Raw genomic sequence first — 16,328 nt, forward strand, 5'->3', positions numbered from 1 at the left:
AGGAGAATTCAAGTGGTTATTCCGTTTTTCAATCCGTGCGCCCATGCAATAAACGGAAATTGAAGTGTTTTTTTCGTTTTCCGTTTCTGTTCTGACGCTGGACACCAATTATACTTTAGTACCCGGACCTCGTAGATCGGCTATTTTCGACGACAGCGCAGCCGCAGTACTTAGTCACAGAATTCAATAGGTCACCGATTTCAACTTAACACACCGGAAATCTCTATCTTTAAAATGTGTCTGTGTTTACATCCGCTAGCCGACTAGCCAGCTAGCAAGTTAGCTAGCGGACTAGCTTCTCAAGTAATATAACTCAAACAAGTCCCGTATTTGTTGTGAAACTTTCTTTATTTTCAATCGACAGTTGTGTTAAATATTCTTCTATGTTTTAATACAATAAAACATGTAAAACACCTGATAACAGCATGAAGATAAAATAAAGCTTTTAATACAACAATAAAACATGTAAAACACATAATAACAGCATGAAGATAAAATAAAGCTTTTAATACAACAATAAAACATGTAAAACACATAATAACAACATGAAGATAAAATAAAGCTTTTAATACAACAATAAAACATGTAAAACACATAATAACAACATGAAGATAAAATAAAGCTTTTAATACAACAATAAAACATGTAAAACACATAATAACAACATGAAGATAAAATAAAGCTTTTAATACAACAATAAAACATGTAAAACACATAATAACAACATGAAGATAAAATAAAGTTAACATACATTCATAAATTACCTACACTTGGTAGATCACCCACCAGAGGGCGCTATTATCCACTTTTTAACACATTTTGCATCACATTGGGACTCAAAGGCCAGAGTGTGGAGGCAACGATGAACCACAGGAGGGCGACACTGAGTCGTTTGTTCTGAGTGTCGAAGAAGGAGACGCCAGGAAGCGAGCTTTCTGATGAAAATAATAGCAGATCTGGGCTTGTAGATCGGCTATTTTGGGCGCTCGACACCGTCGTACGATGGTGCACAAATCTACTGAATGGAAAAGTAACTTTAAATGAATGGATGTGAAGCAGAGGTGGAAGAAGTACTCACACATTTTACTTAAGTAAAAGTATCAATACTGGTCAAACATGAATGAAAATGGGCCCGTAGCTGTTCCATTCGGGTGCATTTCTCCTTTCCGACATGTCGCCTTTCCGACGTTGACGAACCCTATACCTAACCCTAACCCTAACCCTAACCGCACGCGGAAGCCACTAGTCGGAGTGGTGAGATGTCGGAATGGAGAGTGAACACCGTTCCATTCAGGGTGTTATATTGTGCAAGTCAAACTTCTTCTGCAGATCTATACCTACTAGCTCTGTTGAAACTTCATAACTACGAGTTTTATACATAAACAAGACATAACAGTGATACCATCAACTGCCAGTGGGTTCAGTCGATGTAATTGTATCCACAAACTTCGTTTTCTCTTATTATTTAATGTTTAAATGCAAATGTGCATGTTCCTTGCACTAGTACTTTATGCTAGCATTATACTGTAAATGTCTAGATGATTCATAGAATGATGTGACTTGAAAAGAACATGTATTTTGTTGTTTACATTTAGTCATGGTTTATTTAGACATGGGGGGACAAGTTGCTCAGAGGTAAAGTAATTGCTTAACTCTGTAGGGCCCTCACTTTTATGGGGTGACTAATCCATAGGAAAAAAAACATTTTGGGTTGAACTATCCCTTTAATATATTCTAGCCCTGAGCAACAAACTCATTAATGCAAACACTGTGTTACCATGACAACCAGAGGACACCTTAACAGCAACACAACCTCAGACAGACAGGCAGACAGACAGACAGGCAGGCAGGCAGACAGGCAGGCAGGCAGACAGACAGGCAGGCAGACAGGCAGACAGACAGACAGACAGACAGACAGACAGACAGACAGACAGACAGACAGACAGACAGACAGACAGACAGACAGCATTAACTGCATATCACAACATGTTGTGAGCTTGTAGATCAGTTATTTTCACTATTTGTGAACATTTTAGGTGAGGGGGTGCTACTTTAACTCTTTCAGACCAGGGACATGCTTTAAGTCCACTACTGTTGTTAGCCACTAATAGCAAATCACTGCGTTACCATGGAAACCACAGGACACAATCACTTCTAGTTCTAATACACAATACCCCCCGCTCCGCCCCCCCCCCCCCCCCCCCGTTACCATGGAGACCACAGGACACAATCACTTCTAACACATGCGGCTCCAGGAGCATTAGATCTACAAAGCAGCCTAACTAACAGGAGGGAGACGTTAGAATACTCAACATTTGTAACTTTAAAGTAAAAGTAGCAACGTAGAAATACTCTGTTAGGAGTAAGTAAAACGTAGATGATATTAATGAACGTGATGGACGGTAGATTCATATAATATATATATTATATATTATATATAATATATAATATGGATCATATGGAGGATTCATCTCAGTGTGATGAAGAGGACAGTCGCTGTGTTTTCATTAAGGACTGTGTGTTATCTTCACTGAGACTACAACAGGACAGGTAGGACTTCATATATATATATATATATACTAAGGATTTATATATATATATACAGTGGCGTGCACAGACATTTTGGGGGGCAGGTGCTCAAGTAAATTATACTTTTTTTTGTTTACTTGGTCTGCTCTTTTTTCCCTCTCACCTACACCTCTTTGCCAAAAATAGCAGATCTACAAGCTCACAACGCCTCGCAGCGCGAGGCGTTGTGGGCTTGTAGATCTGCTATTTTTGGCTAAAGTTCTCCTCAGAAAAGGGATGCTAGGTTTCGAGTGGTTATGGTAAAAAGATAAATCATATCACATAAAGATTTGGCGGACCCCCTGTAGTAACTCTGAGGACCCCCTAGGGGTCCCGGACCCCCTGTTGAAGACACCTGCTGTAAACTGAAAAAAACAAAACCTTTTTTCCTCCTTTTTTTTTCAAAAGGGCACTTCTGGTCAAGAGGGCAAAGGGCAGGTGCTCTAGCACCACATAGAGCCTATCTGTGCACGTCCCTGTATATATATATATATATATATATATATATATATATATATATATATATATATACATATATATATATATATATATATATATATATATATATATATATATATATATATATATATATATATATATGTATATATATATATATATATATATATATATATATGTATATGTATAAGGTTAACATTTTGAGCAGAAACAAGAGCACATCTAGCATTAGACTGAATAATACATGTGTGTTTGTGGGGGGAATTTCATAGGTTGCCGATAACAGTGCACTTTCAAACATGTAAAGCATTTATTTTCTTTAATGAAGAAAATACACAAATACACATCCACATGGCTTGTTAGGGAGAGGGGGGGGGGGTGGTGGGATGGTTGGGGGGAGAAGAAAACCACGCCTACTTAGGAGACCATTTGTAGGATTTGTGTAGCCTACTGCTTCGCCTTTAGTGGCTCCAATGGAGAATGTGTATCTTGCTATATTAACAATCTTTGGTGGTACTAAACAGTCCTGGGCATGCGCATAGGGTCCTGTGTAGGTCTGACTTTAAACACATTAAAACATATTGTTTTTTTTAGGTGAGTAGTGAAACATTAAGGACATTAAGACTTTAAACACATTAAAACATATTGTTTTTTAGGTGAGTAGTGAAACATTAAGGGCATTAAGACTTTAAACACATTAAAACATATTGTTTTAGGTGAAAGTGTTTTATTTATATGTAGGTCTGAACAAGGCTAAGCGGGGCTACAGCTGTGACGTATCACGCTGCTGCTGCTACTGATTGGTCGGCTCACAGCTGTGTCTGATTGGTCGGCTCACAGCTGTGTCTATCCACACAGGTCTCTGTAAAATGTAAACACTCCGGCTGCCGGCAGCAGTGTTGCCATGTCCACTTATTATAAGCGACATTGGGCTTCTTTTTCTGCAAAGTTGTTTGTAAATATTGGTAGTACAAACTCACAATGCGTCGCATCGCTACGCGTTGTGAGCTTGTAGATCTGCTATTTTCAAATAGCCCTAGCCTAGTCGCTTTTTTGTGATTGTTTTCATAGATCTGATTGCTTGTTTTTCTCGCTAAACATGGCAACATTGGTTACTGCGAGGAAGTTTGTGCAAGAAGTGTGTTTTAGAGTGTTCCCACTAAGAACACATTAAAACATCTTGTTATAGGTGAGTAGTGAAACATTAAGGACATGAAGACTTTAAAGCCATTAAAACACATTGTTTTAGGTGAGTAGTGAAACATTAAGGACATGAAGACTTTAAACACATTAAAACACATTGTTTTAGGTGAGTAGTGAAAGTGTTGTCTTTATTATTTATAGCTGTAGAATACAACTCTCTAAGACGTATTTATGACTCTGACGTTTTCAATCTATGAGAGTTGTAGGGTTCACTATACCCCGTAGACACTCCAAACGTGTACAACTTGAAAATAAAGGTGCTTATTCCCCCACGTCCCTAATGTTAACTCTCGCTACGGGATAGTAGTTTAATGTGAGAATCCATATTTTTCAATAAAGAAGTGTTTTAATGCCGTCTGTGGCCGATTCTGTTGGAAGTTCCCAATGGGCGGTAGTGACGGGTAGTGAGGGGGCGCATCTGGTGAAGCCCAGAATTACACTCAATGTAAACAGGAAGTAAACGAGGGTGAAAAAATGGCGTTCGGCCACAGACGGCATTAAAACACTTCTTTATTGAAAGATATGGATTATTACATTAAACTACTACCGCGTAGAGACAGTTAACATTAGGGGCGTGGGGGTAAGTGTCTACGGGGCATAGTGCAGAAAGTCCCTGTCTCCATGGGGGGTGAACCCTCATAGATTGAAAACGTCAGAATCATAAATACGAGAGTTGTATTCTACAGCTATATTATTTACTAAAGTTCAGAGGCTGCCAGTCAAATAGCGTTAAAGGGATAGTTAACCCAAAAAATGACTTATTTTCTATCAATTACACCCGATGAAGCCTTGAATTCATGGAGATTTGTTTGTTTTTGTCCTTTTTTTTGTTTCCTGAGACAATAATGTGATGAGCAGGTGGAAAGATGCTGATGTGTTTTTGAGAGGAACTCGTCTAATCATTGTCTCAGGAATGAGACGAAAACAAACACATCTCCATGAATTCAAGTCTTCATGGTGTGTAATTGATAGAAAATAAGCAATTCTTTGGGTGAACTACTCCTTTAAGGAGAACTCATTCTAACTACAGTAGGCTAGTATCTAGAAGACTCTCATAGATGTATTTATTCATATTTAGATCATATTTAGATAAGCATGTTGTTTATATGATCCAAGGCTTTAAAAAAATAAAATATATATATATATATATATGTATATATATATATAGAGAGAGAGAAGAAGACTAGAACAGTGGTTCTCAAACTTTTTCATGTCAAGGACCCCCAAATTGACACTTATTAGCCCGCGGACCCCCATTTCAAAAGATATGCCAGGGACCCCCATAAGAGTTTTTTTTTTTTTACGGCTCTAGCAGTGATTCTCAACCATTTTAATTTCAAGGACCCCCAGTTTGACATGCATTAGGGCTACGGACCCCCATTTAATGGCATTTCTATCACTTGGACCCTAATTTATATTGTAAAATCTATGTCAATGTAACTCTGAGAGTGTATGTTAGGGTCCATTTGGTTCCATTTTTACACTCTCAGAGTTACAGACCCATAAGGGTCCATTTGGTACCTAATCTATCATTTAGCTGGGGACCCCCTGGAACTCCCTCAAGTACCCCTGGGGGTCCCCGGACCCCACTTTGAGAACCAATGGACTAGAAGACTCTCATACATGTATTTATTCATATTTAGATGGGTTAGGGTATATTTAGATAGTATATATATATATATATATATATATATATATATATATATATATATATATATATATATATAGAGAGAGAGAGAGAGATATTTAAATAGCATGTTGCATGTTGTTCCCTGGAACAAAATATACTTTGTCAAACAAACTGTGTAATGTCCACCAGGTGGCAGCAGTGCGTCTCCGTTGAGGACAACCAGCGTCTCATCCAGGACTTCCTGGACAGAGCGGACCGGACCACCCTGGTGCTGTCCCTGAACCACACCGGTAACCACCTGCTGCCCGCGGTTCGATTCCCGGCCAACCCCCCTCCCCCTTCCTCTGTCCCCCCCCCCGGCAGCAACAACAACAAACACAAGTGTGTTTATTTCATCAAGAAGAAGAGAGGTGTGGGAGGAGCTCTGACCACAGAGTCTATGAGGAGACATGTTGTCCATGGAGACATGTCTCCATGTCCTCTAGACCAATGTCTGGCTCTGTTTGATAAGGTACACACACACACACACACACACACACACACACACACACACACACACACACACACACACACACACACACACACACACACACACACACACACACACACACACACACACACACACACACACACACACACACACACACACACACACACACACACACACACACATCAGAAGGTTGTCATATTGAGATGTTCTTGTTCCAGGTGGTGGTTCCTCTGCTCTCTAACCATCAGAACCACGGTGCCACGCCCCAGGTGGTTTCTCAGGACCTCCTGCGTCACGTCCACTCTCTGCAGAGACACGCCTCCATGGTGTCTGGACGGGTCAGAGGAAAGACCACCCTGCCCCTTCCTCCAGGGCTGGACCGACTGGACCTCTGTGCTCTGAACAGGTACACACTGTGTGTGTGTGTGTGTGTGTGTGTGTGTGTGTGTGTGTGTGTGTGTGTGTGTGTGTGTGTGTGTGTGTGTGTGTGTGTGTGTGTGTGTGTGTGTGTGTGTGCGCGGTGTGTGTGTGTGTGCAGCGTTTGCTATGATGAAAGAAATGCAAACGCCTCTTTCCATGTCTTTCCATGTCAGATCCATGTCAGATCCATGTCAGATCTGAAGGCAGCGTTGGAGACAATTTCCTAAATTTCCAAACTTTGTTGAACTTGAATTTTATGTTTAACAGAATTGATCCATGCCGTACGCCACAACTCCAGTAAAGCAGATATACAAGCTCACAGCACGTCACTTGGTGCCACGCTGCGAGCTTGTATATCGGCTATTTTTGAATATTTCCTTGAGCACGGGTCGTCCATTCAGCTCCGCCCAGAGCCAAGTGAAAAACAGCAGAGGGCGCTGTTTTTCCTTTTTATTTGGCGATGGGTTCCCAGATTGACTGCTCATAGACTGTCGTTATGTTACACTGTGCTAAATGTGTGTGTGTGTGTGTGTGTGTGTGTGTGTGTGTGTGTGTGTGTGTGTGTGTGTGTGTGTGTGTGTGTGTGTGTGTGTGTGTGTGTGTGTGTGTGTGTGTGTGTGTACCAGAGGGGATGCGACGTCAGTAGATCAGAGCGTGATCCACTCAGTAGAGACGGTGGTGATCGAGTGGAGCCACCAGATCCACACGGTCCTAAAGACAGACTGCTCTGAGACCAGACCCACCGAACTGCTGTACTGGAGGAACAGGTACAGCAAGGCTTTTATTCTGGAGGAACAGGTACAGCAAGGATTTTATTCTGGAGGAACAGGTACAGCAAGGCTTTTATTCTGGAGGAACAGGTACAGCAAGGCTTTTATTCTGGAGGAACATGTACAGGACAGCTTTTATTCTGGAGGAATAGGTATAGGACAGCTTTTATTAAAGGGATATTTCACTTTCCAACATGTCTAGGGTCATTTCAACATCTACTCAGTGTTTAATACTACTACTACTACTACTACTAATAATACTCAGTGTGTTTCACCACAGACAGGTTTTAAGTGGCTTGATTCAGTATTTAGATATTTGATATTAATTTAATCAGACACGCCCCCTTCCCATACAAACCCATCGTAACTTCAAACTCCATTTTAACCATTACAGTAGATTCATTCTTCTCTAGTAGACATGTATATAAATCAGTTTATTGTTTCTTGTCTCTGTAGACATGTATATAAATCAGTTTATTGTTTCCTCTCTCTGTAGACATGTATATAAATCAGTTTATTGTTTCTTGATTGATTGATTGATTGATGTACTTTATTTAGTAAGACATGAGAACAGTACATGACAGTACATAACAGTACATGGAAGTACAAATTCGCAATACAAGGTCTACTAAACTGGATAGCTCATTAAGCACTAAGCTTGTTTAAGATGAGATCCCCATGCACACAAATCATGTTGACATATAAGAGACAGACAGATATACACACTACTATACAGAATGTCATACAATCAGTTTACAGGTTACTGGTATGAAGGGTGAAAAATATGTACAAAAAAGAAAGAGAGGGGGGGGGGTAGGTTAGGTTAGGACATGGGGTAGGTTAGGACTTGGACAGGGGCCATTTTTGAATTGCAGCCTCCTGAAGGTGTATCTTTATCTATCTTTATCTCTAGTAGACATGTATATAAATCAGTTTATTGTTTCTTGTCTCTGTAGACATGTATATAAATCAGTTTATTGTCTCTGTAGACATGTATATACATCAGTTTATTGTCTCAGTAGACATGTATATAAATCAGTTTATTGTTTCTTATCTCTGTAGACATGTATATAAATCAGTTTATTGTTTCTTGTCTCTGTAGACATGTATATAAATCAGTTTATTGTTTCTTCTCTCTGTAGACATGTATATAAATCAGTTTATTGTTTCTTCTCTCTGTAGACATGTATATAAATCAGTTTATTGTTTCTTCTCTCTGTAGACATGTATATAAATCAGTTTATTGTTTCTTCTCTCTGTAGACATGTATATAAATCAGTTTATTGTTTCTTATCTCTGTAGACATGTATACGATACGATACGATACGATACGATACGATACAACTTTATTGTCAGCTTTCACCGAAATTTGCTTTGTGTCCATGACGTTCAAGATACAGGCAGGACATACACAATACATTACACAAAGTACATTACAGGACATACATCACAGAAGCAGACAGAAACAAGAACAGTAGAACAAATACTCTTGGTTTACCGACTCTGGTTTAAAAGCAGAACAGACTGATGTACAAAAGAGTTCTTTAGCCTGTTTTTCTTAAATTTAGGGACTCTAAACCGCCTCCCGGAGGGCATCAGTTGATATTCATCATTTAAAACATGTAAGGGGTCAGAGGAGATGCTCTTTGCCAGTCTAAGCATACTATTGATCTGGGCCTCTTTAAAGGAACGTAACACAGCCTCGACTGGCCTACCAACTATTTTAGCGCAGATCTTAATTTGGCTATACAGTTTGTTCTTATATACCATTGATAGGCTGTTAAACCAGGCCGTGCTACAGTACAACATCACAGTTTGAACAACAGACGTATAGAAAAGGGACAAGATCTGACTGCTAGCACCAAACGATCTAAGTCGGCGTAGGGAGTACATACGCTGCTGTATCCTCTTACAAATATAATCAATATGAGATGACCATGATAAGGTGGCATCTATCATCACCCCCAGATATTTGTAAGATGGGACCTGTTCAATAGCTGAACCATGGATTGTCACCGGTGGTGTCTTATCACCGGGAGCAGGACCAAATATAATTTCCTCAGTTTTCTTAGTGTTGATAATCAGATTATTTTTGTCACACCACTCCACAAGCCGGTCAACGCTACACTGGTACTGTTTCGGGTCATCACTGTCAGTCATCAGAGCTATTAGCGTAGAGTCATCTGAATATTTCAGAAGAAACTGATTTGACTCGCAGGTGTTACAGTCTGCCGTGTAAAGAGTAAACAATACAGGAGAGCTAATGCAACCTTGGGGTGCACCAACTCTGGTCCTGATGGGAGAGGAGAGTGTCTTGTTTACCTTTACATACTGAATTCTGTCAGTGAGGAACTTGAGATAAAACTGAATAACAAAAGGATTAATGTGTAACTGAACCATTTTAGTGAGGAGCAAGTCCGGCTGTATTGTGTTGAAAGCAGAAGAAAAATCTAGGAAAAGTCCTCTAGCATAGGATTTTGGTTTGTCAAGATGTTTAGAGATGACGTGAACCAATGTGACAACTGCATCCTCTGTACTACGACCCTGCTTGTAAGCGAATTGAAATGGGTCCTGTGAGTTAAATATGGCATTGTTGAGATGATGAACCATAATTTTTTCCAGAGCTTTCATGATAACAGATGTGAGTGCTATTGGTCTATAATCATTGTGTTCTTTAGGGTTTGGCTTTTTTGGCAGTGGTTTTATGTGAGCGGTCAACCAAGCCTGTGGTATAGTATGTGGATTATCAACAATGTGCTGAAAAATGGGCTGCCAGACAGGGGCCAATTCTGTGGCAAAATCCTTCAGAATAAGGGGGCTTATTAGGTCGGGACCAGGGGCTTTTTTTGCGTTTAAACGCTGAAATATGCGCCTGGTTTCCTCCTCACTGACAGTGATTCTATCCCCACTAGAGGGCACCAACGCATCAATTAAATCTACACCTTTATCTAGACCATCGTTTACAGACTCAAAGCGAGAGAAAAAGCTGTTTAAATCATTTGCAAACACCAGTTTGTTGTCCGTCACAATTGGCTTATTGGAAGGAGACATACCGGTCATACTTTTCATAGTGTCCCAGAGTCTTTTAGGGTTATTTGCTTGAAATGAGTCCTCTAAACGCTTCCTATGAGCCTGTTTCGCCTCCCCAATTTTCTTCTTTAGGTTCTTGTCCAAACTCTTAAGTTTGGCCAAGTCCTTGTTCTTAAACGCAGCTTTCCTGTCGTTAATCTCGATTTTAATGTCTCTGGTCACATACAGTTTGTTATTGGGATAGATCTTAATTTTCTTCGTAGGAATAGCCATCTGCACACAGAAGTTGATGTAGTCGCTGGTTACAGTGGTGGTTTCATCTACGGAGCTGCTGTGGAATGTGTCCCAGTCTGTACAGTCAAAGCAGGCTCCCAGCCTCTCCCTGCTTTCAAGTGACCATTTCCTTATTTCCCTCTCCTCTGGCTTGCTAGCTTTAAGTTTTGTTTTATAGGTAGGGATCAGGTACACCACGTTGTGGTCAGAGTTGGCTATGGGGGGTCTAATTCTGGATTCATATGCCGTTTTAACGTTCACATAGCATTTGTCAAGGATCTTGTCTTTCCTGGTGGGACTTTTTACAAACTGGTTAAAACCAGGCAGAGTGCTGTCCAAGTAACAGTGATTCAGATCCCCCAGAACAATAGTAGGTGCACCTGGATATCTCTGCTGTTGGTTATGGACACAGTCCGCGATGGTTGCGGCCGCTTGCGCAGCATTAGCACTGGGCGGCACATACACCGCGCACAACAGGATACTTCCAAACTCCCTAGGTAAATAAAAGGGTCTCAGACTTATGCAAAGGATCTCCACATTCTTATTGCAGATCGTTTCTCTTACAGTAAACTGTCGACACCAGAGGTCATTTACATACGCGATGATACCTCCCCCTATGGACTTTCCCGAGTTAGAGTCTCTGTTAGCTCGCACGAGAGTAAATCCATTGATCTCAAACAGGGAGTCGGGCGCATCAGATTTGAGCCAGCTCTCCGTGAAGCATAATAAAGATGCCTCGCGGAATTCGTGGCAATACCTTGCATAGGCTCGGACCTCGTCCACCTTGTTGTTCAGGGAGCGCAGGTTACTGAGGATGATAGCAGGGAGCGGCGGTCTTGTGTGTCTTCGCCGAAGTCGGTTGCGAATACCTCCTCTCTTTCCTCGTTTCCTACGCTTGGCTGGCCGTCTCAGCTCGGGTGGGATGTTGTCCAAAATCACCGGTGGTAAACGGTGTTGGTTTCTGTCCTCTTGGGTTGCTAGCTCCAACAGGAATTCCCGGCTATAGGAGAGGCTCATTCCCCTGCCGAAGTCGGCGTTCGGGTTAGTTGTTGTTTGTGTGGCAGCTGAGAACTGTGCTCCCCAAAGGGCACCGATCCCCACCAAAATCAGTATAAACCACTGACAGTTCATTTTCGTTCCCATTTAGTCATCCTAACATGCGATGACAAAGTCAGACAAACATATAACACACTTAACAAACAATCTTGAGCGGATTCGACATGGACACGGTTCGCAGCTGAGCAGCGCCCCGGGTATATAAATCAGTTTATTGTTTCTTATCTCTGTAGACATGTATATAAATCAGTTTATTGTTTCTTCTCTCTGTAGACATGCATATTAAATCAGTTTATTGTTTCTTGTCTCTGTAGACATGTATATAAATCAGTTTATTGTTTCTTCTCTCTGTAGACATGCATATAAATCAGTTTATTGTTTCTTCTCTCTGTAGACATGTATATAAATCAGTTTATTGTTTCTTCTCTCTGTAGACATGTATATAAATCAGTTTATTGTTTCTTCTCTCTGTAGACATGTATATAAATCAGTTTATTGTTTCTTGTCTCTGTAGACATGTATATAAATCAGTTTATTGTCTCTGTAGACATGTATATAAATCAGTTTATTGTTTCTTCTCTCTGTAGACATGCATATAAATCAGTTTATTGTTTCTTCTCTCTGTAGACATGTATATAAATCAGTTTATTGTTTCTTGTCTCTGTAGACATGTATATAAATCAGTTTATTGTCTCTGTAGACATGTATATAAATCAGTTTATTGTCTCTGTAGACATGCAGACCTGCAGAGCATTCAGGCCCAGTTCCAAACCCTGGAGGTGATAAAGATGTCAGCGTTGCTGCAGCTCATCCAGAGCAGCTACTACCAGCCCTTCAGCAGGATGCAGCAGGACATCTCTGCAGGTGAACCACTTAATTTATTCATCTCTGCAGGTGAACCACTTAATTTATTCATCTCTGCAGGTGAACCACTTAATTTATTCATCTCTACAGGTGAACCACTTAATTTATTCATCTCTGCAGGTGAACCACTTAATTTATTCATCTCTGCAGGTGAACCACTTAATTTATTCATCTCTGCAGGTGAACCACTTAATTTATTCATCTCTGCAGGTGAACCACTTAATTTATTCATCTCTACAGGTGAACCACTTAATTTATTCATCTCTACAGGTGAACCACTTAATTTATTCATCTCTGCAGGTGAACCACTTAATTTATTCATCTCTACAGGTGAACCACTTAATTTATTCATCTCTACAGGTGACACCACTTAATTTATTCATCTCTACAGGTGAACCACTTAATTTATTCATCTCTACAGGTGAACCACTTAATTTATTCATCTCTACAGGTGACACCACTTAATTTATTCATCTCTACAGGTGAACCACTTAATTTATTCATCTCTACAGGTGACACCACTTAAACCTATAGCATCTTAATTCTGGGCCAAAATACCAGATCTACAAGCTCACAAGGCGTTGCAACGCACATTTGTGCACTCTCATAGTTACGGAGGGTACTTGAATTTAAAACGTTTCATAACCACTGATAGAGCTGGTGTTATAATGCATTGGTTCTCAAAGTGGGGTCCTTGAGGGAGTTCCAGGGGCCCCCCAGCTAAATGATGGATAGTTAGGAACCAAATGGACCCTTATGGGTCTGTAACTCTAAGAGTGTACATTTGTACACTCTCAGAGGCCTGTAAGGGTCCATTTGGTCCCATGTGTTCACTCTCAGAGTTAAATTAACATTGATTTTACAATATAAATTGGGGTCCAAGCTATAGAAATATAGAAAAAGGGTCCGTAGCCTAAATGCATGTCAAACTGGGGGTCGTAGACATTAAAATGGTTGTGAATCACTGCTAGAGCCGTAAAAATCTTCTCTTATGGGGGTCCCTAGCTGGCATATCTTTTATAAAGCTACTTGTTGGTGTTATAAAGCTACAGGTTGGTGTTATAAAGCTACATGTTGGTGTTATAAAGCTACATGTTGATGTTATAAAGCTACATGTTGGTGTTATAAAGCTACATGTTGGTGTTATAAAGCTACGTGTTGGTGTTATAAAGCTACATGTTGGTGTTATAAAGCTACATGTTGGTGTTATAAAGCTACGTGTTGGTGTTATAAAGCTACATGTTGGTGTTATAAAGCTACGTGTTGGTGTTATAAAGCTACATGTTGGTGTTATAAAGCTACATGTTGATGTTATAAAGCTACAGGTTGGTGTTATAAAGCTACATGTTGGTGTTATAAAGCTACGTGTTGATGTTATAAAGCTACATGTTGGTGTTATAAAGCTACATGTTGGTGTTATAAAGCTACATGTTGGTGTTATAAAGCTACATGTTGGTGTTATAAAGCTACATGTTGGTGTTATAAAGCTACATGTTGGTGTTATAAAGCTACATGTTGGTGTTATAAAGCTACATGTTGGTGTTATAAAGCTACATGTTGGTGTTATAAAGCTACATGTTGGTGTTATAAAGCTACATGTTGATGTTATAAAGCTACATGTTGGTGTTATAAAGCTACATGTTGGTGTTATAAAGCTACATGTTGATGTTATAAAGCTACATGTTGATGTTATAAAGCTACATGTTGGTGTTATAAAGCTACATGTTGATGTTATAAAGCTACATGTTGGTGGTATAAAGCTAGTGTTATAAAGCTACATGTTGGTGTTATAAAGCTACATGTTGATGTTATAAAGCTACATGTTGGTCTTATAAAGCTAGTGTTTTAATGCTACATGTTGGTGTTATAAAGCTACATGTTGATGTTATAAAGCTACATGTTGGTCTTATAAAGCTAGTGTTTTAATGCTACATGTTGGTGTTATAAAGCTAGTGTTATAAAGCTACGTGTTGGTGTTATAAAGCTACATGTTGATGTTATAAAGCTACATGTTGGTGTTATAAAGCTAGTGTTATAATGCTACATGTTGATGTTATAAAGCTAGTGTTATAATGCTACATGTTGGTGTTATAAAGCTAGTGTTATAAAGCTACGTGTTGGTGTTATAAAGCTACATGTTGGTGTTATAAAGCTACATGTTGGTGTTATAAAGCTACATGTTGGTGTTATAAAGCTACGTGTTGGTGTTATAAAGCTACATGTTGGTGTTATAAAGCTACGTGTTGGTGTTATAAAGCTACATGTTGGTGTTATAAAGCTACGTGTTGGTGTTATAAAGCTACATGTTGGTGTTATAAAGCTACGTGTTGGTGTTATAAAGCTACATGTTGGTGTTATAAAGCTAGTGTTATAAAGCTACATGTTGGTGTTATAAAGCTAGTGTTATAAAGCTACATGTTGGTGTTATAAAGCTAGTGTTATAAAGCTACATGTTGATGTTATAAAGCTAGTGTTATAAAGCTACATGTTGGTGTTATAAAGCTAGTGTTATAAAGCTACATGTTGGTGTTATAAAGCTAGTGTTATAAAGCTACATGTTGGTGTTATAAAGCTAGTGTTATAAAGCTACATGTTGGTGTTATAAAGCTAGTGTTATAAAGCTACATGTTGATGTTATAAAGCTAGTGTTATAAAGCTACATGTTGGTGTTATAAAGCTACATGTTGGTGTTATAAAGCTAGTGTTATAATGCTACATGTTGATGTTATAATGAAGGATGTTTGTTGCCCTGCAGCGCTGGAAGAGGCTATGGACGCCTGTGCGTACCTCAGACCGCTGCAGCGTCTGTTTGAAGACCTGGAGAACGCAGAGTTCCCAGAGGTCAAGGGTCACATCGGCCCTGTGATGCACGCCCTGCGCCTGGTGTGGCTGAACTCCGCCCACTACCACGCCCCCCAGCCAATCATCACTCTGCTGCAGGAGATCTGCAGTCTGCTCATACAACAGGTTATCTAACACTAACACTGTTCATACATGTTACTCTTGCCTGGACGTCCTCTTTAAACCATGTCAGCAACCAGGTACAGAACACATCTCTGTTAAAGTCCTGGTCAAATGGGCTTTTCAGTCATTTTATTTAGAAGTTTCAGTCTGAAATGGTAGCCTGTATGTTTCTAAACCAATTCTGGTTCTGGTATAAATGTAGAGGTTCTGGTATAAATGTAGAGGTTCTGGTATAAATGTAGAAGTTCTGGTTTAAATGTAGAGGTTCTGGTATAAATGTAGAAGTTCTGGTTTAAATGTAGAGGTTCTGGTTTAAATGTAGAGGTTCTGGTTTAAATGTAGAGGTTCTGGTATAAATGTAGAGGTTCTGGTATAAATGTAGAGGTTCTGGTTTAAATGTAGAGGTTCTGGTTTAAATGTAGAGGTTCTGGTTTAAATGTAGAGGTTCTGGTTTAAATGTAGAAGTTCTGGTATAAATGTAGAGGTTCTGGTTTACATGTAGAAGTTCTGGTTTAAATGTAGAGGTTCTGGTTTAAATGTAGAGGTTCTGGTTTAAATGTAGAGGTTCTGGTTTAAATGTAGAGGTTCTGGTTTAAATGTAGAG

General features: G+C 39.7%; 1 protein-coding gene across 1 annotated transcript in view; it reads left to right on the forward strand.

Annotated features, from left to right (window-relative positions):
• Positions 1–2,458: 2,458 nt before the first annotated feature.
• Positions 2,459–16,328, forward strand: part of dnah9 (dynein, axonemal, heavy chain 9) — a gene marked incomplete at both ends in the record, with an annotated part of 202,183 nt that continues 188,313 nt past the window's right edge. The window contains 7 exons of the mRNA XM_084061956.1: positions 2,459–2,550; positions 6,047–6,167; positions 6,258–6,368; positions 6,566–6,753; positions 7,394–7,534; positions 12,630–12,760; positions 15,516–15,727. Of these exons, the coding sequence (XP_083918082.1) occupies positions 2,459–2,550; positions 6,047–6,167; positions 6,258–6,368; positions 6,566–6,753; positions 7,394–7,534; positions 12,630–12,760; positions 15,516–15,727 (996 nt within the window). The remainder of the gene's footprint in view (positions 2,551–6,046; positions 6,168–6,257; positions 6,369–6,565; positions 6,754–7,393; positions 7,535–12,629; positions 12,761–15,515; positions 15,728–16,328) is intronic.

The sequence above is a fragment of the Gymnoscopelus microlampas genome (assembly GCF_963454915.1).
Source record: "Gymnoscopelus microlampas genome assembly, chromosome: 7".
Lineage (NCBI taxonomy): Eukaryota > Metazoa > Chordata > Actinopteri > Myctophiformes > Myctophidae > Gymnoscopelus > Gymnoscopelus microlampas.